The 23,945-nt window shown below is 32.3% G+C and overlaps 1 protein-coding gene across 1 annotated transcript; it reads right to left on the reverse strand.

Annotated features, from left to right (window-relative positions):
* Nucleotides 1–10,139: 10,139 nt before the first annotated feature.
* Nucleotides 10,140–19,292, reverse strand: LOC148619595 (uncharacterized). The gene is made up of 4 exons (XM_088579686.1): nt 19,206–19,292; nt 14,614–14,868; nt 14,222–14,294; nt 10,140–12,226 (listed from the first exon to the last, which is right to left on the reverse strand). The coding sequence occupies exons 2-4, from the start codon at nt 14,813–14,815 to the stop codon at nt 11,431–11,433; spliced, it is 1,071 nt and encodes a 356-aa protein (XP_088435812.1). The 5' UTR covers nt 14,816–14,868; nt 19,206–19,292; the 3' UTR covers nt 10,140–11,430.
* Nucleotides 19,293–23,945: the final 4,653 nt, after the last annotated feature.

A 23,945-nucleotide genomic window follows, 5' to 3' on the forward strand; every position in this document is an offset into this window, starting at 1 on the left:
ACCTACAGATGGACGACTGCAAGGCTTTAAATACAAAACGATTATTTATATTATAATGCAATTCTCCTAACTGAGATGTTAAGTGTTAAATTTTGTCTTTCATTCATACACCAGCAGAGTCCTCGTTGATCAACATTGACAGCACCTTAAACGCCTTCTAAATTCCATCACAAAGAAAATAGTTTGTTTCAAAATAGCGAGATTTGGAATTTCCCTTTCGGTTTAGTAATCGTGGTTAATATGTTATTTAAGAAGGCATTTTGGAAGAGAAAAAAATTATATGATAATTCACAAATATTCTTGCTTTGAACGAAAATCTTGATCACGGTATTTTATGAATTGCCTCCGACAGGTTGATTCAGATTTATACGCTTAAGTAAAGCCAATGGAAAGCCTTGTTACATAATTATTGCATTAGAATTTTGGAATATTGACGACACTAATAAAGAAACAATTGTAAAACAATGTAATGTTGATACCCTTTATAGAGGTCATTCTATTTCGATTTTACTTTTACTAACCAAAACATTGTCATCAAAATTTAGTTTTCTAATTGTTTTACTAGGATTATTTATAACTGTATTAGTCTTTCTAACAAACACTTAATCGTCAATGATCATCGACGTAATGTTCAACGAAACTCGTCAGATATATGTTAGTAAAAGTAACGGCCTTTAATTCTGATCTTAAAACAATGATTCACAAAATGATTTTCCGACAATTTTACATAATTAAAATCCGGTGATTTTATTATCTCTCAACACAAAGCATAGTTTGTATATTCGGTCGTGATTCTAAAATCGATCAACTTTACGCGAACGAATGGAAATCTCTTTGATATATTTAAAACATTTATAGAACTTTATGTTTGGATTTGTTTTGGCATGTATCGTTAATTTGATCCTCTAACCTACATAACAACACCTAGATGAGCTGTATACGATACACGCTGTACTACGTTACAGCCCCAGATTAATCCTACGAGGAGGAATGACACGGCCAGCGAAAGTTATATTGTAATATAGCCTAGGTGGCCGAGTGGTCTAGGGCGCTGGATTCTGTGCAGACGATGTTGCCATAGATGTCATAGCAGTACGAATTCGAGTCCCGCGGAGGGAACCACCAAAAAATTTGCTTCGTAAATTTGACAGTTATAAGATCGTTGGGAATTTTGTAGACCCTGCTATGCTTACGTTTTCTTTCCTGAAGTTGATCGAAGGAAGTAGTGTATGGAAAAGAGTGAGTCGTCACATTCTCAGACGTTTGTATAATATTGATTTGTTGTGACTTGTTTCGTTAATTTGATCCCCTATCCTACATAACAACACCTAGGTGAGCTGTCCCGTACTACCATATATGGTTTGATAAGTTACTGGCATAGAATAATCCTACAAACAGGAAAGACCCGGCCAGCGAAAGCTATATTTTAATAAAACCTAACAGGCCGAGTGGTCTGGTGCGCTGGCCTTTTGAGGCAGTGTTGCCATAGATGTCACAGGGGAGCGAGTTCGCAAATATCGTTGGGAATTTTTCAGACCTTTCTATGCTGCATTATCTTCCCTGAATCAATTTATCCGAGAAAGCATTATAGCGAATAGAGTCGTCACATTCTGAGACGTTTATATATGTCTTTATAAATGGAATTGAAAATTTTCGCTCCAGTACATTCAGTTTTGTTTGCCCTTGACATTTTAAATATTCTATATATTGAATTCATATTATTATATTAATAGATAAATCCTGAACTGTCGACGCTACTGCTTGTTACCATCTTGTTTTGGAGAATAAAAATAAGATAATTTAAAAAACTATCTGTAGATAATATATAACTTTATAATGACATCATTTCACTGCGAAAGAATGGCAATATAGTTTAAACATATTTTATTCATAAATTATTATGAATAGGAATGGAAAGCAGGCTAGGCATATGTACATACCTCTCAATACAAGGCAACATTAATTACATGGTGATATGTACAATACAAAATATCATATGTAAAAGAATGCGTTTAAAGAAAGATAATTCTATTTCCGATGGAATATTGAAAAAAAATCATTATAAATTGTTTCGATGGTTTTCTTTAAAAAATAAAGTAAAATTGTGCTTTTGGAAAATGAAATGTGTAAACATTAGTGAAAATACGTTAGCCAAAATGATGTATCGTCAAAAATGGTTATTTTTACACTCAATCAAAAATCAAATAGAAAGAATTTAAAATTTTCATTTTCAATCATCAAATTAAATCACAATTCTTGAAAAGTGTTTCTAGATTTCTTCTCATAATAATATTTTTATTTAACAAAGTAGGAAGTAAATATATATACATAAGTCTGTCAACAAAACTACCATCAGCACCATATAATTTTGTACTACCAAAATCGTTTAGTATTCTTGATATGAATTTGAACAGCCAACACCATCTTAACATTATTGTTATTTGTCAGGAGTTAATTACCATATAGTATGTTTTATCAATTAAAGTCAATCTGTAGTTCCATTCAGACATTCTTCAGTGATAACCTCCGAAGTTGACGGTATGGACAAACCATGAAAAAGTGATTGTTATCTTCGACCGTGTCTTCATCTTGAGGACAGATTGGACTGTCAGTCAAGTGATGAAGCTGCAAGTAAAGGTTCAGGTTGCTAGCTTTACACCTCTACTGACAGAGCCATATATTTTCCATCCGTTATCTATGTTGAAGCATTTATGGCTGACTGAATTTTGCTTCTTTTTGAAAACATAAACAGACAGGCTATGTTTTGTCAATGTAGAAAGCTGGTTAAAAGTCGTATAGTTGAAGGTATGAAGCTGTTAGAATAAGCCATAGTGTTACAGACAGGCAAACGCATGTTATCATTATTGATGTCTAAGATAATAGTCGTGTATGTTCATATTCTAAGGTCTTATAATATTCGATTAATATTCTGGACCAATGCTATTAACCATCTTATTCATCAAATTTAGCATGTGTTTTGTCACGGCGCTTGTATAAAGGTTCCAATCCGAGTTCCTCATACATCTTTAAATTTGTTTTTGAGGAATTTATTGGAAGACTACTTATAATGCCTCCACTTGAACACTCTCAAGTAAATTCGATTCATATAATGTACAGTTATACCAGACAATGGCCCCATATTCAATACCGGCCTAATAAATAAAACAAATGTATTGATCAAAGCCTTCTTAGAGACATTGTACTTCAAGATTCTAAATATCTTTCCCAAAGAAATTGAGATAAATGATACTACAGACGCTCTGAAGTCAGCCTCATATCTTGACCTACACTTAGATTTTGTCAAGAAAAACTATTGACCAAACTTTACGACAAACGTGATGATTTTTCATTTAGATTTGTCAACTTCCCTTTCACCTGTGGCAACATCTCTTCAACACCTGCGTATGGAGTTTTCATATCACAACTCATACTTTCTGCCAGAGCTTTCCGTAACTTCACAGACTTTTTGTATCACGCTAGACTTCTTACATTTAGGCTTCTGGAACTGGGTTTTGTTACTACAACATCTAAGTGTTATGGTCGTCGCCATGAACTCATGGTTTGTTACGGTGTATCCAACTGCACCATTAAAACTGATTTGTTCAACATGTCATAGTTTTTCTTTCCTCTTTCGTCTACCCTGGACATGACTTTTTTATGAGGAACTCGGAGGGTGTTTCTAGAAGAGCATAGGACGCTTACCCTACTAGTGCACCTGGTCCATTCTCTCAATTTTTAGTGCTCATTTACCTATGTTACTGTGTATGCATAATTTGGATTATTTTATGTTATTTGTTGAGTGTCTGTTTTTTTTTTTTTTCATTCTGCTGTTTGTCCCTGGATTACATTCTTTTGATTTCTGTCGAAACCTTAGTTCCCTTGATTACTCTAATTCGTTGCACTCCTTTTTTCTGAATATACGATTTTTTTGTTTATCAAATTGCACCTTTTTTAAAAAAAATATTGTGCTTCAAGCTCCTTAATTTAGTTCTGATTATCTACAGAATAATAATTTCTCAAAAATTGTGGATGACAATCATTACTGTAAGTATTCTTGTTTTCCAAAAGAATATATATTGTTAAGTTGAATCCTTCGAATTAGTTTTGATGATTTAAAACATTGCATTATCCCAAAAAAGTTGAGATACAGAATACTACGGATACTGTGAAGTCAGCCTCATATCTTGACCTTCACTTAGAGATCGATGGGAAAGGAAAACTATTAACCAAACTTTACAGCAGACGCTATGACTTTTTCTTCCGTATTGTCAACTTTCTTGTCATCTGCGGCAACATCTCTTCAGCACCTGCGTCGGGGATTTCAAATATTCAAACGTTATGACCGAGTTTGCTTGTAAATATGCTGAATTTTTGTATCGCACTAGACTTTTTACAAATAGTTATAGCTTCTGGAACAGGGTTATAATGCTTCAAGATTGAATAAGTGTGATAACAAGATTTCCAAAAAAAAACTAATCCGACCATTTATCAAGTCAAGTACAAAATGAATTTGACAAAATAGATATTACATCACTACCGAAGTGAAATGGTCGTCTTCATAATTTCGAATCGTCACGGCGTATCAATCTCCACCAAAAGTTATTCTATCGGTACACATTGTTCATACTCCCAGCTTTTAACGGAGTCCGAGTTGCGCAATAACTCTTGTTTCTTTGTATGTGTTTATTCAAGTTCAAGGTTTGTGTGTGTCAGTTTTCCTTTTTTGTCTGAATCCCTGAATAACGTTTCCGGTAGAATCTTGATTCCCTTGATTACTCTTTCATATTGCATGTAATTCTCTACAACTTTTCTTCTTCAAGATTTGCCGTCCTAAAATACCTCAAAATGTCGCTATGTCTACGGTAATCCAGCCTAAATAGATCATTCAAACTCACTAACTTTGCTGGAATTGAAATAATTGTCCAACAGTTATAATTGTATTATATAAAGTTTTTAAAATGAATTTTAGTATTATATTCTACATTGCTATACATGGTAGATTCCACATATTATGAATTTTATAACTGTTTATCTTAGGATGACCTTACAAAATTGAAAAAAAATGATTAATTATATATACATAGTTGCAAGTGTATTGTCAAGCCATTTGAATAACTGGAGAACTTAACATACTGTCTTTTTCGTAATATAGATAAAAAAAAACACAAGAAAAAAATCAGGTTAATGACTGAACACGTGGCTTATAGTGAACCCAGAAAAAAATAATATATATAAATAATAAAAAAAGTACTTATGAACAAAAAATAATAAACAATACAATACACGTGTTGTGGCAATGTCGGTTATAATCTTCCTTCATACCAATATTAAAGAAAAAACTTATTTAGCTCTTAAATTCCAGACAATAACATCAATATACAGCAACAAAAACAAACAAGTACATGTCAATCTAAACATTTAAATACATATATTCAAAGGGAATCAAAATAAAACAAACAAGCAAACATAACAATCGTCAATAACATCAATTTGGTATCATTTGTTTCAGATTTCTGCAATGTTCTTTAGACAATAGGCAATAGTTTCTTTATTACTATAGTAGAATTAGTTACAATTCCACTTTCTTCTTTTTATTATCTCCGCTATCAATTATATATTCCTTATATAAGTGAGTGTGCCTGTAAATAATTCTTCCATGTGAATATATAAATACATAATTCAGTGATATAAATAAAGTTATTGACATATTTGATTATTGCCCACCTAGTATAATCTTGATTTCAAAACCATCTTCTTGTAGAACACACTTTTATTGTCAATTTCTTTTTACAGATAAAAAGGCTGTTGACACTGAATTGCGTGTAAGCGTAGTCATTGCCTCTTTTGATGCCCATGACTCTATGCCATTTGTTGTCGCTATGACATTGAAAAAATCAAAAGAATACTAACGAACAAACACAAATACTAACCTAAGGTCACTGGTACGATTACAATACACCAACATACAGAATTCATATGAATGCTTAAGACATGTTAACGATTCCACATTGTGAAAAAATATACCGTTAGAAATATGAATTGATTGATTATAAGTTTCATAATGAGTGAAAGTTGAATGTCCCAAAATATCAACTCAGGTTATTTGAATTTGACGTAATAACAAATGAGCCTCGGCAAGAAATTCAGTAAAGAGAGTATATATTTTGCGATATTTGTATTTGACAAGTTATTAATTTTTTCCTCGTAATTCTTTCGAATTGGTTTGCTGCTTGATATTCGGCATCTGTCATGGCGGAAATCAAGTGATCATCCGTGGACGAAGTCACAAACAACGTGTCGGGAGAACAACATTAGAAACATCACACATCACAACGTCGCTTTTGGCCTATCAGGTTTTATAGAAAACGATACACAATCACACAACAACCAATCCCAACGCCAAAGTGTACATATCACTAGTTCATATCATATCTTTCATGGTGTGATATCGCAAATATCAAGCCGTGTACGAAGTAGATAAAAAGACCACATCATAGACAACTTATGATTACTGTAAAGAAATTTAAGAATAATTTTGTATTTTTAGAAGGTCTTCTCCATTTAATCTCACAGAATGTTAGACAGTTTGTTTTCTATAGGAAGGTAAACATACGTTAAATAAGAGTGGCTTATTTAATGTAATGTAAAATAAATCAACAACTGATAAGGGTATTAATAAGTTTAAAGCCATGCTCTCACCGTGGTGACATATACAATGTATGGTTCTATAAAACTATCCAATGTCATCAATACAGATGATGTAGAAATTTTTTTGTCTTAACGAAAAGTCATGTTTAGAACAGTAATGAATTTGATTGATATTTCATTTTCCTTGTTATTTGAATTTCAAATAATTTCAAATTTCAAATTTCAAAAAAAAAATCGTGGTCAAATTAACTTGATTTTAATACGTTACCCTTTGGAAGAGTAATCAAGGGAATCAAGGTTATAGCGGTAATCAAAAGAATGTAATACAGGGAGAAAGACCAGACATGGAAAACAGACACACACAACAAAGAACATAAAGTAACTAAAATCATACATACAAAGTAACAAAAGTAAATGAGCAACTCGGACTCCACTAAAAACTGGGAGCATGGACCAGGTGCACCGGTAGGGTAAGCGTCCTCTGTTTTTCTAGAAACACCCACCGAGTTTCTCATAAAGAGTCAAGTCCGGGGTAGACAAACGAGGAAAGGCAAACTATGACCCGTTGAATAAATCAGTTTTCATGGTGCTGATGGATACATCATAACGATCCACGAGTTCATGATGACGACCATAAAACTTCTGTAGTGATGAATTCAATCTTGTAGCATCATAGCCCTGTTCCAGAAGTTGAGCTTCAAGGTATTTGACAAACCATTGAAATAAATTTGCTGAAATTTCAATCTTTGAATCTACAACATATTTTCTTTTCATCTTGTGTTGATACAAGGTATGTCATACGAACTTCCGTTTGTTAGCATTAGGGTAATAGAACGAGTGTTTTCGTATTGAACCCCGTATTATGTCCATAGACCTTCATATTGGGTCGATGATAGCTGTATTTGGCTAAATATGAAAAAAAAACAATATATGACATTTGTATGAACCAGCTGCTGTATACTGCTTAGAAGTTTCTTTTTTTTTTGTTTTAACTTGAAAAAAATTAACAATAATACATCATTGTATAACTCCAATCTGAGTCAACACTCGAAAAATTGGGAATTGTGTTTGAACAATACTCACCCAAACTGAAAAAGTGTAATTGGGTCTGTTGTTTTATCGTATGGGTAATGTTTTTTGTGTAGATTATATATTTCGATATTGAACCTGTTGGTATATATTACCTTTTATTGGTTGTTATTATTTCATTTCGAAAAGTATATAACAGGCTATTGTACACGTTTCACACATGGTTTATGATTACTACAGTCTTAGTGTGCTCGTGTGCACTTTGTATATTGATTAAAGAAGTTTTTGTCGTATCAAATTAACTGCTTTTAGTTTGTCTTTAAATATTTAGTTACTGTGTGCTCATTATTTTAATTTATTGGCACAAAATTATCAATATGTACATGAACGTGTTTTATTTGAGCACTCTGCATTTTTTAAATAGTCAAAATACAATAATTACGTACAAAAGTCTTATTATTTTTATGAGGAGCACATTCATCAAGTATATAAAAAAAATTCTAATTTTCGTTTCATTATTCGTATGATATTCAACATGTCAGTTAACGTACGCAAAACTATTTTGATAAATAAATGGCATGTGCGCACAATATGATATTACAAGAATATTTATGTTTTAAATTGATATTTCAATTATATATAACATGTGTTTGCTATTGCATTAATTGTGAGTGCAGAAAAAGAGTCAAAGAAAAATTGTGTGAGGTAAGATATAAATCGAATTTAAATAGTTTGGAAACAAAATTACAATCCAGAAATTATATTTGTAGCTATTTTTTATGCCTCTTTCAGCATATTACTACTTTGCAATCCTTGAAGAAACAAATAATGCTGCCGACTGTTCCTTTTAGGTAATCAAATGCCATGACCACTATAAACACACGGAAAGTTTTTGTATAACTTGATTTCATACTGATTTGATATGATGTAAATGCAATATTTCATACTTTATAGCATTTCTAGAAAAAAAACTATTTACCTTATTGCTGCTATCAATGCAAATATTATTATCTTGTCATAACAGTACACGATTAGATTCACGGAGTCCGGGGACAATGACCAAATTACCATCATACAAGAAAAAACCCAAACGGAAATCATGTGACAATCACTGATGAAGTGTAAATATCAATCAAAAGGAATACAAATTTTCACTTTTCGGAACTTCCTAAGTTTAGCATTTTTTATATGCCAGGAGTAAGAGAGTTCACATATAAATGCAAAGGCATTCCCAATACCTAAGCAATACTAAAGATACTCGATATTCCCTTTTTAGTACTATTTTTATATACTATAGTTCAAAGTTTGTAGTGCGAAATGGAATGAATTTGTAACATTTGTGTGTTTTACTCAGAAACATTGCCTTTAATGTATGCTAACACGGTTACTATAAATTGAAAGGAAATAAGACAAAAACAACATTTTAGTAGATGTGTTTAAGTTTCTAGTTATTAAACATTACTTGAAGTGTCGGTGTTCATGAGAATATTTCAATGTTAGACTTTTCTGTTACTAAAATTTCGATCAAACACTTAGTTCGATTTTCGACATTTGCGAAAATACAAAATGTAAAATCTTCATTCGAGATTTTTCATGTTTAACTTTGTATTTCTTATCATAGAAAATTTATTTCTCACTCTAGCACGGTCATTTTTGTTACTGTATTATTTATAAGTATAGATAGTCAAACACAAATAGTTCTGTTATATGTAATCAATACTTTATTCTTTAAATGGAATTAACGACTTACAGTTGTTAAAATGTTTAAATGGCATATACACTATCCTGATAACAGAAAAACACTGCTGAGCTTTAATAAATTCTTATTGCATTTCCTCATGAAAACATAGTACAAAGATAAATGAACAAAACAAAAACAAAACAAAAAACAAAAACAAAAAACAAAAAAACAGGAAAAAAAAAACGACCAACAATGATGTCAAAATCTATGGAACAAATATAGATATTGAGTTACACCCCTTAACCTAACACGACTGATATTGATGACTGATAATAGATAATTATAATGTCAAACCGTCTCGTTTGTCCTAAAACTTAATCATAAGCTTCACTTTTTGTCAAATTCCAAATCGAAGACAGAATATGGTGGCGCGTACGTGTTTTCATTTACCTCAAGTTCTACATCGGTGGATTTAAATTGAAATGTGTATCGGCAAGAAGAAAGTTAGGTGACAAAACATAATCTTATTGAAATGAAAAGGGACCCAATTACTCTAACGGTGAATCTTTAAATTGTTAATGCTGTTTCATTGAGAGAAAAAAAAATCAATGTTTTTTTTTTATTATATATTCATTTGTCACTAAACTTTTTAAACACACTAGACTAATTTCTGCTAATTGAAAAGGACCAGTTCCATTTCCAATACTAATTTATGTAGGCTAGTGAGTAATTTAAATAGCTCTCTAAGTAGAAATCTGCCCTACATTATATCAATATGTCCTACTTAATTACTTCAGAACATCTATGTGATCTTTTGGACACTGCCTTTTAATTTTGAATAGCTGTCAATTATGATGACCATATCTTTTATATCATGCCTTCACCACTATGTTTGGGTAGCATGTACTCTATATACAAGTGGTTTACTTGTTTCTGATTGGATAACACTGTTCATTGTATTAAAATATTCATAGACCAAGCCTAATTTTTAATTTCAATTACTTAATTGAACTGAATGCTGAAACTTTTTTAGCAAGAATTTGATGCTCATACATTGTTAAACTGTGATTATTTCTAGCTGAAGTAGTTTTAAAAGCTTAAAAGTTATGTTAACATTCATTACACTCTTGCAAAATGGCCATGTTTTCAGTTAGCAATATAAATGCATGCACCAGTCGCTCTAAAGACCTGCTCAATATTAAGCAGTTTAAAAAAATGTTTAAGAAATGTTTTGAAGTGATTGTAAATACTAGTATCATTATTAGACAGTGAATGTAATATGAGTTGACCTAAAATATTAACTTGAAAAAGTACCAGTAAACAAATGAACAATGATCTAAATGGCTTCAGTGAGTTGTATTTACTTGACCTTTAGAGGTTAAGTTCATCATAATTGACAGCTATTCAAACTTAAAAGACAGTGTCCAATAGATCACACGGGTGTTCTGTGGTAGTTAAGTAAGACACATTGGTATAATGTAGGGTAGATTTCTACCTAGAGAGCTATATAAACTACTTAGTAGCCTACCAAGATTTGTATTGGAATTGGAACTGGTCCTTTTCAACTAGCTGTAAGAGTCGATCAAAACATCACCACGATCATGTAATTTTATGTAATCGATTAATAGTTAATGTAACGATGGTTTGAGCGTGCTAGAACTATAATCTCATACTTTCATGAAGATCATTATATTTTAACCAACTACACTACTGCCTGTATATTATACACATTTAATGAGAATTCCAACTTAAACTGGAGCAATGAACTATAAAAAAAACACAATACACAAATGCATGACGTATTTACAATTGAAGAGTGCTCACACAAATCAACAGTGAGTACTAACTTTCATTTGCACAGCGTCACAATATTTTAATTTTTAAAACAATTATGAAAGCGTTAAACTTTGAGATTTTTTTTACTTTCTGTGCCTGTTTAGTGAGTAACTTCTAGATGCCTTTAAAATGTGATATAGTTTACAGTCCTATGAGGTCTTGAAGACAAAATGAATGACAAACGAAACGCATCCATATAATTTTGTGATAGCTCAAACACCGTTTTAAGTTGGGCATTAACACATAGTCTCATCAGTTTTATCAATGGACGTAGTCATTGAATGAATTCTTGACTTTGCTCGTATTATTGAGCTGTCTTTAGAATTACGTGTCAGGTCAAGTTGAAATCCAAATGGCATTTTGATAGGTTTACTTCTCAAGATACTGAGTCTGGTTCGGAACGATATTCTTTGATCAATTGGTTCACTGTAAATATTATCATATTTCACTTTCAGTCTTTCAGAATATGGGGGAACCGGGAATAGACCATCATGACTTGTCCCAGAACTATTTTCATCTTCGTCACTTTCAATAGCATGAGTATCAACCATTTCCGATCTTTGTTTATCTGCAAAATTGTGCTTTCCTAAAAATGGGGGTTGCCAATCATTGGAAGGTTTTACATTTTCCGATCGAGTGGGGATTCCTTGGTTCATATTTCCTTTTGAGATTGAATTTCTGACGTTTTTGGCACTATTATATACACTCAATCTGAATTGCGAGAATAGTTTGTTTATTTTTGAGGTCCCAGCATCCCATGGTTGATCAAATATACTAACAGTGTTAGCTCTTGGTCTGACGTACCCTTCGTCTGACACATATGTCTGCTTATTGTCTGAACGGTGTGTGAAATCTAGGGGATGATATCCACTATTATTATTGGGTGCTGATTTCGAATGCATGCTATTAGCTGGTGGTTCGACATTGGAGTGTGGAGTTACTTTGTCTTTTGAATTTTCTGTTGTCGACTTACATTCGGTGAGGGTTTCCTTTTCTTCATTATCTTCAATTTGTAGGGTAATCCTATCATTCCTAATTGATAAAAATAAGCAACTGTGAACAGAGTACAAAATATAATATAAGATAATTTTGTTGTTGTTGTTGTTTTTTGTTGTTTTTTGGGGTTTTTTTTGGGGGGGGGTGGGGGTTTGATATATTTTGTTATATTCATATAACTTTTGTTGCAGTGCTCCTCAAGACTGATTAAATATGCATACGAAAGCCTTGAGATTTTTTGATAAACGCAATCAATGACTTTATATTGTTTCTTGTGGTAATCATTGTATACATGATATAATGTAATTCAAAATGAGTGCATTTATTTATCATTGCGATTGATGTGATATTGGGACATCTTGAACAACAAGCTTTTATCATATTGCAAAATTTGAATTTTACGGTGCTGTCAATCAATCTTTTTTAACAAGAGTAATAATTATGTTCATTATTGAATATTTTACAAAATTAACAAGGACTCTTTACGAAAAAATACGTATGCATTGAATAGAGCAGACGAATCTTTAACTGAAAAATGACTATATAATTGTTTTATTGAATGAGTAAGGAAACGATTCTGTAAGAACTGCTGCAAATCTGACAATGCTTGGTTTGTACAAATACGGTATCATAATAAATTTAAAGATAGGTATAGGACAAAAACAATTATTAAAACATAGACTTGCAATTTTACTTTCAAACTAAAATATTTTTCTATTGATATATTATGAATATAATCAAGCAAGCCAAATTTTAAAACCCTATGTTGCTTTAATTTGAATCGTTTTAATTGAATAGAGTAAGTAAGAGTCAGTATCTGTAAGAATCAGGCAGTGGTTGAAACATGATATAAAAACGCACTATTTTTATAGTTTCATTAGACTATTTATACCACCAAAAGCAAGGTAAAAAGGCAATATATTGAGATGTAATTGCATTGAAATGCAATCTTAATGAACAAGGGCAGATAACATTGTCAAAACATATCATTTTTCTAACATTCTATTAAATAAATGTCTGAGAAAATTCAGTGATGCAGAGATCAAATATTTGTGTTTTCAAATATAAGAAGCATCCTTGAGTGAAATGCTATTATGAGATCGATTAGATTTTGCCTGATTCTTAGAAATACTTACACTGAACATTTCATTACCGTTGTTTTCTTATTTCGTACCTAATCCTACAAAAATAGGACATCTAGTACATAGAAAGTCATTTAACGAAATAAACAGCGAAGGGGAATAACATTACAATTCAACACATACTTTGTCTTTTTTTTCTTGTTTTGTTTAAATTAACAAAGAAATCTACACTCCAGTTTGACTTTGACATATTAAATGTTCCATTTAAAGATGTATAAGGGATTAAACAAAGATCCATTCTAATTTCAGGTTTTACATTTTTTTTCATATTCAAAGCACTAAACGGAAAAAAACTCGAAGAAGCAAAACTTTTGTTGCAATACTTAACTGTTCAAAAGTTGGTTATGTAAACATCAAAGCCTTATTTAAGAACTTGTCCAAAAGTTGGTTATGTGAACATTAAAGCCTTATTTAAGAAACTGTCCAAAAGTTGGTTATGTAAACATCAAAGCCTTATTTAAGAACCTGTCCAAAAGTTGGTTATGTGAACATCAAAGCCTTATTTAAGAAACTGTCCAAAAGTTGGTTATGTAAACATCAAAGCCTTATTTAAGAAACTGTCAAAAAGTTGGTTATGTGAACATCAAAGCCTTATTGGTAGGGTAATCCTATCATATCAAGAATTATTTGGCGCCATTGTGCCAAGTAAGTATATTGAAAGTACCGCATCTTGCAGAACAGAGAAAAAGTCAATCAACTGGCTTAAAACAATTTAAGTAAAGATATAGTTCAAAATATTCGAACATGTGAAATATTGTTTATACCTATGTTTTATCAACGTTACCATTTATGCAAGTTCAAAAGTAGTTGATAAGAAAAAAAAAATCTTTAAAACAAAACTAAATTTAATCTTATATTTATTAAAATTCGAATCACATATTATACATACCGTGTTTGTCGAAAGAGACCTATTGCTAGAACGGCAATCAGAACCACAAAGGTACAAATCACAAGTGTTAAACCTTAAAACAAATCAGTGAAATCATTTAAAATACAGACAAGATATTCTTATTAATTTTTCAGATAAATACAAAAGAAAAATGTAAATTCTATATTGGCTGTCACATGAAATTCTGATCACTTAAACAAAACAAGGCCCATAATTTGATTTTCACAACAAAGTATGATATGTCAGTTCATTATTTGAGTGGGACGTTTTCTTGGAAAATAATCGATACTGATAAATGTTGGTCGTTGTTTCGCGATCAGTATTTTTGACACTTGATAAAGTAGGTTTTGCTTTCAAAATCCTTGATTTTTCCTTAAAATCACTCAACCTACCAACCAGAAATCGTATATTAAATGTATCATCTTTAGTATAATTTTCTGTGACGTTTAGCATGGCGGTAATGTTTGCAGTTGAATAAGAAATGATAGTATCTGTTGTACTGGAGATTGATGTGCCAGAATGAGATAAATCAGTGGTGTTCTCTTTATTTTTAGAAGTAGATAATTCTGTTGTCGGAACCCAATCTGTTGTCATATTTGACCTATTATCCACTCCCAGCGATATACCATTAGTTCATTCAGTTTCGTCTGTAATGGGTAATATATTAATGATTATTTAAGTGAAATATCATAACCCTCAATAATCTACTATAATTATTATGAGTACTGGAATTGCACTATAGGTTTTTTGGATAAACAAATATTATTTGTTACATTATTTCGACAATAAATCTTATGTTTAGTGATCAATATTACGAAAAACACAAGTGGCTATGTACGTCGAGCATTTCCTTCAAAATAACTACTTTTCACTTTTACTATTATCTACATGTTGCTCAAAGAATGACCCTTTCCCTAACCTAAGTAAAAAAAAAACGAAAAAAAATTGTCAAAAATATCATCTGTCTCAGAGTCCCACTGCCAATCATCAAATATTAAAATACCATGAACTTTTTTTATTGTAACATGATAAAAAGGAAATAAATAACATAATTACGCTGTTTAAGAACAATACAAATCAAAGTGTTTATTATCGTGCACTAGTTAATATCGTGCACTGTTAAGGGGAGTTAAGCACATCATCTATATAACAATCTTGGGTGTTTGCAAGGTTATGTCGTCAAAGTTGAGCAAATAAATTTACTATGCTTATTATTTAAATACGCCAATACCATTTACACGTTAAGTTTTTTGAGTCGACGAAACATATCTTAGAACTATTTATATAGGCCATGCTCACAATCAATTACTTTTATTGATCCCTGTGTGTTGTCGACTTCTTTTTATATTTATCTATGATAGGGAATGAATAAAATTATAGAAACATATGTAATTGTAATATTTCATCATAAGAATTAAACCGAACTTTATTTGTTTTGAAAAAATGTTTGAAATCGCACGATGCTATATATTTCACTTCACAATCCTTAGTCCTGCTATTGATTTACACAATGAAAGATATCTTAATCAAACCCGAAATAATCCTGAAATCTGTCTAAACCAGTAACGTATTAGAACATTGATGTTGTTTAAAATGAAACTTATGTGAAGAGGTATGATTCTTTGGGAACTAAACACAACTTGACTAACTTAACTAAACCTTAATTTCAAAACAAGTTTCGTTAAGACAGCATTCATGGTCTGTAAAGTAGTAGTCCATTTCATATTATTAATGGAACTTTTATCTCAAATACAGGTGTACTTGTGAAGGATTAATAAATAAAAAAATACAACTTACAAGTTATTATACTTATTTCTTGTTATATCAATCTATCTCTAAAACATGATAGGCTTAGAGTCCTTTGGGGTACAACGTTTGCTATCAAGACTTGTGTTAAACATAATAGTCTATATATACCTTTTGTCAACATGCTTGTGGCATGACCAGTAGTTATTAGAAAAACAGGCGAGCTAGGTCTTATTGTACTGGAAATGGATTTGAATCGTATTCCGTGGATCATGTCAAAGAAATAAAGGTTTGACTATGAAGAAATATCTACATTAATAATGTTCCTGCCAAATTATCTGACACTTTCAAATTATCTTGAAATTGTATTCAAAAATTCAATCATGGAATACAAAAATGGTATAATATCAAATCAAAACACAATAGAAACGAAATAAAGGCAATGCAATGAAACAACAATTAAGCGACGAATAAGAAAAATGAAACAAAAATGACATAGCAAAAGTCTGACCACAGCCAATATAACAGGTGATAGGTAAGATTAATCTTTTTGAGTAATGCCAACCTAACCGTGAATAGTTGGCTGAGAAAAAAAATTTTCGGATCGATACAACATATCTCGTGACACGATAAGAGTAATCAAGGGAACCAAGGTTATAGCGGCAATCAAAAGAATGTAATCCAGGGACAAAGACCAGACATGAAAAAAACAGACATACACAACAAAGAACATAAAGTAACTAAAGTCATACATACAAAGTAACAAAAGCAAATGAGCAAGATAAGGTAGACATTGTGCTCATTGATTGTGTCAACACATTAGCCAAAGGAGCTTCAAATATTCTCACAATTACTTATTAATGAAACCAACATTAACGCTCGTTATCGGAGCATTATTACTTCTTAAGGAATTGACCAACTTATTGATTAAATTTTAAGAAAAGGAAATCGGAGGACACGGACATCCTTTCTTCCTTTCTAAATAAGAGAAGCAGTAAGGTCCATTTTTTGGAATTGGAGTTCTTAAAATTCAATAAGTACAAAATCAACATCAGTTGTTATAGATTCTAATCCTTCAGAGACACTGAAACCATCTATAAAAATATGGTGCTGCCCCAACAGTTAAACCACTAAAAAACATCATCTCAAATATACAACTTTCAACTAAAAAATACAACTTTCAACTAAACCGCATGACAAATGCGACAAATTAGATTTTCCTATGGGCATCTCACCTGTCACAAATAGTAACACAGTAGCCATTCCAGTTAATCGAGAGTTATTCACTCATTTTTTTTCAAACAAGGTAAATGGCTAATACAAACACGGTTGTCATTTTGGCATGAGTTATCAATATAGAGTGCATGTTTCTTATTTGAAAATTACCTCCCTTCTTTATGGTTTTGTTACCTTTTCATCGGATCTGTCTTGTCATTTAATGAACAACAGACAGAAACTGTTCATTCTCGCAAAAAAAACTATTGTTCTTTGACTGTTGTCTTACAGTATTCCCATGCTTGTTTTGTCCATGAAATACCCCTTGCTTGTACTTTTTGTATTGCTACTTTTTCTTAAAATAGCCTACTCCTTTTTGCAACAGCATTATATGAAAATGATACAAAAGTTGTCGAACGTTTTGTAATTGGAAATGAGTGTCACAGATAAGTAAATTATAAAAGACAAAAAAACAAAAAAAAAAACAAAACAAAACAAAACAAAACAAATCCATGGAACAGTGATTTATATATTTCTGAACGTTGTTCTTTTCATCCTATAACAGTTTAGAACATTTCCAAAATTTCAAATGATTTTGCATGGTGTTTCAAAAGTCTTAATACATGACAGTGAACAACATTAATTGTACCACACTGAGATTGAAATATTAAAGCATTTCTTGGAGAAGGAGATTGGCGTTAAAATAATACAAACTGTTTGTTTTATTTTGCCCATGTTATAATTCTTGAAATAAAAATAAAATTTCACATATTATGTCTAGATATATGAAAATGAAAATGGAAGAACATTGTCTTTCCGGTATAACAACTTAATCCATCTGTAACTGATGAAAGAAAAAGTTAAAAGATAAACACGTAGTTTTCCTCTCATTCATCAAATGCATATAGGAGATATATACCCCGTTCGCAAACGAACCGCAGTTAATCCATGTTAATACTTCCTGTATGCATTTGTTCATCTAGTTCCCCTTTTGGAATTTCCCCTTTGTTGATAATAGATGTTTAAAATATTGGTGAAGTCTAATTCTGAATCAACGAAATATTTTTTTTAAAGTCATCAAGGTAACACAGATTTGGGGCAAAAGTTAAAAGAATATAATAAAAAAATAAAGAACAGCTAGGGCAAACAGATAAACACATCAAAGGACATGAAATAGCACGCACAAAACAACAAAAGCAAATGAGCAACTTTGACGCCACCCAAAACTGAGAGCAGGTGCACCGGTAGGGTAAGTTTCCCCTTCTTTTGCACACCAGCCGAATTTCTCATAGAATTTAGAAGAGTAGGCGAGAGAAGAAAAAAACTTTGAAACGGTGAAGAAATTGGTTCTCATGGTGTAGATGGATACATCGTATGGAACCACGAGTTCATTATGACGACAATAAATTATCTGTAGTGAAGACCTCAGTCTTTTAGCAGCATAAACTTATTCTTGAAGTCTAATTGTGAGAAGTCGAGCACGGTACAAAAAGTCGGCGTAACAGTTCTGATACTAAGTATGAATGTGATATAAAACCTTCATACGCATGTGCTAAAGGGATGATGTCCCAGATAATAGGAAAGATAACTAACGGAATAAGAAGTCATCGCGTTTGTCTTTAACATTTCCTTTACCATCATCTCTAATCAACATATTGATTTGACATCACACTGTCTGTAGTGTCCTTTATCTCAAGTTCTTTGGGGTAGATATGATGTATAAAAATCCCGATTGTAAAATTGTTTAAAGATAATGCATCGTCCATATAGTGGAAACTGAGATCAAAGGACCTGAAAATACAATGTTCCTTCTTGAGGATCATATCAGTCAGTCAAGAGTGAAGGAATAGGTCAGCCAGCGAGTAGCAGCATAATTTGTTCCCATTCGCATCACAATAAACTAATCGGCATTGCCTCCAATTAAGGCGTTCACATTACTAATAAAAACGATCCGGGTCATTTAAGCTAATCTGGGTTAAACCTGGCTGATCATAAGTACATAATTCCGATCTGTATGTCTTACCAGTCATGCATGAGCCTATAGACAGAAAACCACTCTTAATTCCATGATCATTGTCATTTGTAATGGAAAGTGGTATATATTTTTATTGATTGCATTTCCTGCAAAACGAATCTAATGAGGAAGTAAACACATATTTAGATGTCGATGGTAAGCTCTGTTTTTTATCTAATAATATCTTGCGGAATTTTCAAAATGCATCAATAAAATTTCTCAGGGGAAAACCTTTTTTACCGTGTAATATAGGATTTGTTTAAAATATTTCGACCAAAGTGTCCTTTAAAAAATCAATAATTTTACATATTCTTCACAATTAAGAAAAATCTGAAAATTGTGTTTATGTTGTTAAGATTATTTAAACATCTCTGCCTGATGATAGCTTGCACAAGTTTAAAAAAAAATCATCGCGAAAATATTTTTTATTTCCTCTTTATGGTTCAATCAAATTGCTTTTCCATTCGTAATTATGTATGTTGAACTTTAAAGCAAAATTCTCAAACAATATGCTTTTTCCTCATAAGTATTAACTCTCAGAATTCGACGAACAAAGACGTTTCAACAAATAGGCTTGTGGAGCAGGGTTATGTTGCTACCAGATCATCACTACAAAAGTTTTATGGTCATCATCATGCACTTGTGGATCGTTATGGTGTTTCCATCTGCGCCATGAAAACTGATTTTTTCAACGTGTCATAGTTTTCCTTTCCTCATTCGTCTACCAAGGTCTTGACTTTTTATGGGCAACTAGGCGGGTCTTTCTAAAAAAGCAGAGGACGCGTACCCTACCGGTGCACCCGCTCCATCCTCCCAGTTTTAGTGGAGTCCGAGTTGCTCATTTGGTTTTGTTACTTTGTATGTATGATTTACTTAATGTTCTTTGATGTGTGTATCTGTTGTCCAGTCTGGTTTTTGTGCCTGGATTACACCCTTTTGATTAGCGCTGTAACCTTGGTTCCCTTGATTACTCTTTCAATAGTAACTTTTGTGGAGCTCATCAAATTTTTTTTGTTTTTTTTTATGGATGATTAATAAAGGAAAAATAGAAAGAAGTTTACGACGACAAAGTGATGGTATAGTTCAATTGGATACTAACGCCATGCTCAAGTCAAATTTACAAACGTGTGAAAAAAATTAAATGCCAAAATATTAAACCAGAATTCCGCCGCATATTGAACCAAAATGAAAAGAGCTTGCTAGACGCCAAAGAAATGGACAGATGCAATATTAAAATTTTAGGTCTAAAAGAAGGAAGATGGAATATATCTGGCATGCCAACATGTTCAATTGGCAATACCATCATTTTTCAGGCAATAGCAACATCACTTCCCCCTCCCCTCATAATAAAGGTCTTGGGTTTATGCTGACCAAAAAGCTAAACAATGGACTCCTGTGTCACCTAGGATAATCACTGCCATGTATGACACCAACTTTCAGAAAACAACATAATCCAGCTTTACTTATCAACAATCAATGCAGATAAAGAAGAGAACGATGACTTCTACAACTTATAGCAAACTATTGTACACTCTGTACACTCTATACCAAAGCGACACATTCTTATGATAAATTGGAGACAGAAATGCAATAATTGGTACAGATATGTTAGAAAATGGAGTGAAAAAAGAAATAGGACCCAATGGATGAAATGAATGAAAATGGGGAACTACTTGCTGCATTTTGTCCAATAAACAATCTAGTAATAGGTAGCATGCTTTTTTCCATGACAGATTTCACAAATAAACATCGATTCGCCAACGGAGATCTGGAAAACGAAATAGAACATCTTTCTGTATTCCGACGGTGAAGGTTATCTTTGCAAAATGTACGAAATAAGAGAGGAGCTAATATATATATATATAGCATTAGATCAACATCTATTTATTGCCAAGCTAAAACCAAAGCTACTGTAAGGCAAAGGAACCAAACAAGGAGAAAGAAATTTTATATTTATCTATTCAAAGACCAAAAAGTTGTTCAGGACTATCAAATTTCACAGCCAAAGTGATAAAGTACACTAGAAAATACAGTGGCAACTCCGAAATCAATGCAGTATGGGAAATAACTAGGGATTCAATTGTTACATATATGAAGAAACTATGCGTTACCTTCGACCAAACCTCAAACAATGGATGTCTGAAAACTCGTGTCAGAAAATCAACCAACGGAGCAAGTTCAAAGAAATGGATCTTACTGCAACAATCAGATAGGCACAAACACAGTATATCCATAAAATTAATAGGTGAAGAAAAGCTGTCAGGAAGATAAATGGAATTATGTAAAACACGTAGAACAAGAAGCTGAAAATGCATGTGGCAGAAGTGACAAGGCAATTAAGTGGTAAGTACACCAATCAGGGACAAAGACAACAACACATTAACCAAACATGAAGAACACCTTGAGATATAGAAAGAGCATTTCCATCTTGTACTTAACAGACAAAACTTCTAGTAGATCCACCTGATCCAAGAAGTTGGCTGACACTGAATAGAAGGACCAACGACGTAACTTTAGCTGACGTTACTAGAGTCATTAGAAATCTGAAGAATGGGAAAGCAAGAGGCATTGATAGCATAAAACCTGAAGCTTTCTAAGCCCTAGGTGATACTAGTCCATGGTCTATTGCAACTTTTGAATAAATTTGTCAGGATGTGTCAGACGACTGGCGTAAAGGATTTCTTGTAAAATTTGCAAAGAAAGATGATAAATCAAATTCCAACAACTGGAGAGGCATCACTTTGTTATCCATCCTTGACAAACTGTTGTGCAGCATTATGCCAACCAAAATGAAAAATGAAGTTGACAACAACTATGAGATAAATAAGTTGACTTTAGGCAAGCGTTATACGTAGACCAAATGCCAACACTGAGAATTATCATAAAACAGACATTAGAATGGCAATTTTAGGATTTCCAAAAGGAAAGGCCTTTGACTGCATTGACCACCAGGTCTTTTGGAACCTTGGACACTATGGAATTCCATAGAAGATCATCAAAATGATAAAGAATGGTACAATGGAACTATGACAGAACCATTCCCTGTAACAACTGGTGTACGTCAAAGTGTGAAAAAAAACAGCCTTCAAAGATCCTAAAGGCATTACATGAAGTCAAGAAGACCTGGAATTTGCTGATGATATCTGCAGACTATCCCATTGCTTTCAAGGTGCCCAACATCAGATCAGCAGTCTTGAAACAACAGGAAATTATACAGGTCTCTGCATACACCCGCAGAAAACTAAATCTATGAAAGTAAATACTAACCAGAAAGATTACCTGACTTCCTCAAAGATGACGTCCAAAACTTTACTTACTTTGGGAGTATTGTCAGTACAACAAGAGGCATAGTTGAGGATACTACAACAAAAAAATAAACGAAAGCACATCAGGCATTTTCCATGCTTAAGCCTGTTTGGAGAAGCCGTGCTTTAAAGACTAGCAGTTTGATAAAAAAAAAATAAAAAATAAAACAAACATCAAATCTGTTTTCCTATATGAATCAGAAGTCTGTATAGATACTACAGTATCTATAAAATCCCGACAAACTTTCGCCAGTAAATGTCTGAGAAACGCCTTCAATAATAGATGTCAAAACAAAATATCAAATAGTGAAATGTGGAACTAAGCATTAACCCATAACAAAGATTTGTAAAATGTACAAAATAGAAGTGGATTGGACATACAATACGAAAGAATGACATAAACATCACAAAGCAAGCTCTGGACTGGAACACATAAAACACTGAAAAATAGGAAGGCGTAAAACACCAGGCACAAGGGACTCACACATGAGCTTATTAAAATTGATAAGACCTAGGAAGAAGCAAACAAAACAGCTATGGACCGGAAAGATGGACAAAAAATGTAGTCTCCCTATGTTCTCAATGGGATGAAGTAGAATTAGTCAAGTAGGTCGCCTTCGCACTTATCTGAATTACTACATGGCTTAGGGATATCTATGTTTACAAAAGTGAAATTTGCGCTATATGGGAACTACTGGGCAAATGCTTTGTTTCCCATAACCAAAGACATATGGGATAATGAACTTCGTCAGAAAAAGTTTAATTGTTGGATTTACATTTTTTTTAAACTACAGGAAAGAAACAGTCACCAGTCCCACAAAAACGAGTGATGTATAGTAACATTGATGATATTGATATATTTATTTTGTGGATACAAGGAAACTTCATCAATTTATGAATTTGTATTAAGTTTGCACCATTTCCTTCCCTGTACTAATTAAAACTGAATAGCCTTTAATACCATGTAATATTATAAAATCTATAATTCTCAGTAAAAGATAGTGTTGGCTAATTTCCAAATCTAATTTGTGTATACTTTTGAAAGCGAATAGTGATATTCTAAATTTATCAATTACATGTATTTATACTATGTTTTTAGAGACAAATAGTTCAGAACTTTAAGAGACTGTCCATATAGAAAGCAGGCTGATTATGTGAGATGATGAACACAGGAGTTTCATCCGATCAATGTTTTTGTTCCCATGTGAAGTTGAATTCAATGTGGTGTCGGAAAAACAGGGATTTTTTCGGTATTAAAAGTGGACACTCTGACTCAAAATATATGCTGAATGCTTATGAACAGTTTACAGGACTGGGTTAAAATCGAAGTTCATTGATCATATTTCAATATGAGGGGGGTGGAAATCAAATCAAATCAAGTTTTTTGTTTAAACATATCTATTGAAAATAAACACTGACAAAGGAAAATTACATTCATATTACA

This window comes from Perna viridis, chromosome 4, assembly GCF_037379345.1.
Source record: "Perna viridis isolate PV_CMFRI_1.1 ecotype Kerala chromosome 4, ASM3737934v1, whole genome shotgun sequence".
NCBI classification, from domain to species: domain Eukaryota; kingdom Metazoa; phylum Mollusca; class Bivalvia; order Mytilida; family Mytilidae; genus Perna; species Perna viridis.

What these genes read in the sequence shown, in the direction of transcription:
- LOC148619595 (XM_088579686.1), bottom strand. Translation starts at nt 14,815, where the DNA reads ATGACAACAGATTGGGTTCCGACAACAGAATTATCTACTTCTAAAAAT. An exon ending in TAATATACGATTTCTGGTTG is followed by an intron (nt 14,295 to 14,613) that starts GTAGGTTGAGTG and finishes ATTTGTTTTAAG; the next exon opens with GTTTAACACTTGTGATTTGT. An exon ending in GGTCTCTTTCGACAAACACG is followed by an intron (nt 12,227 to 14,221) that starts GTATGTATAATA and finishes TTTATCAATTAG; the next exon opens with GAATGATAGGATTACCCTAC.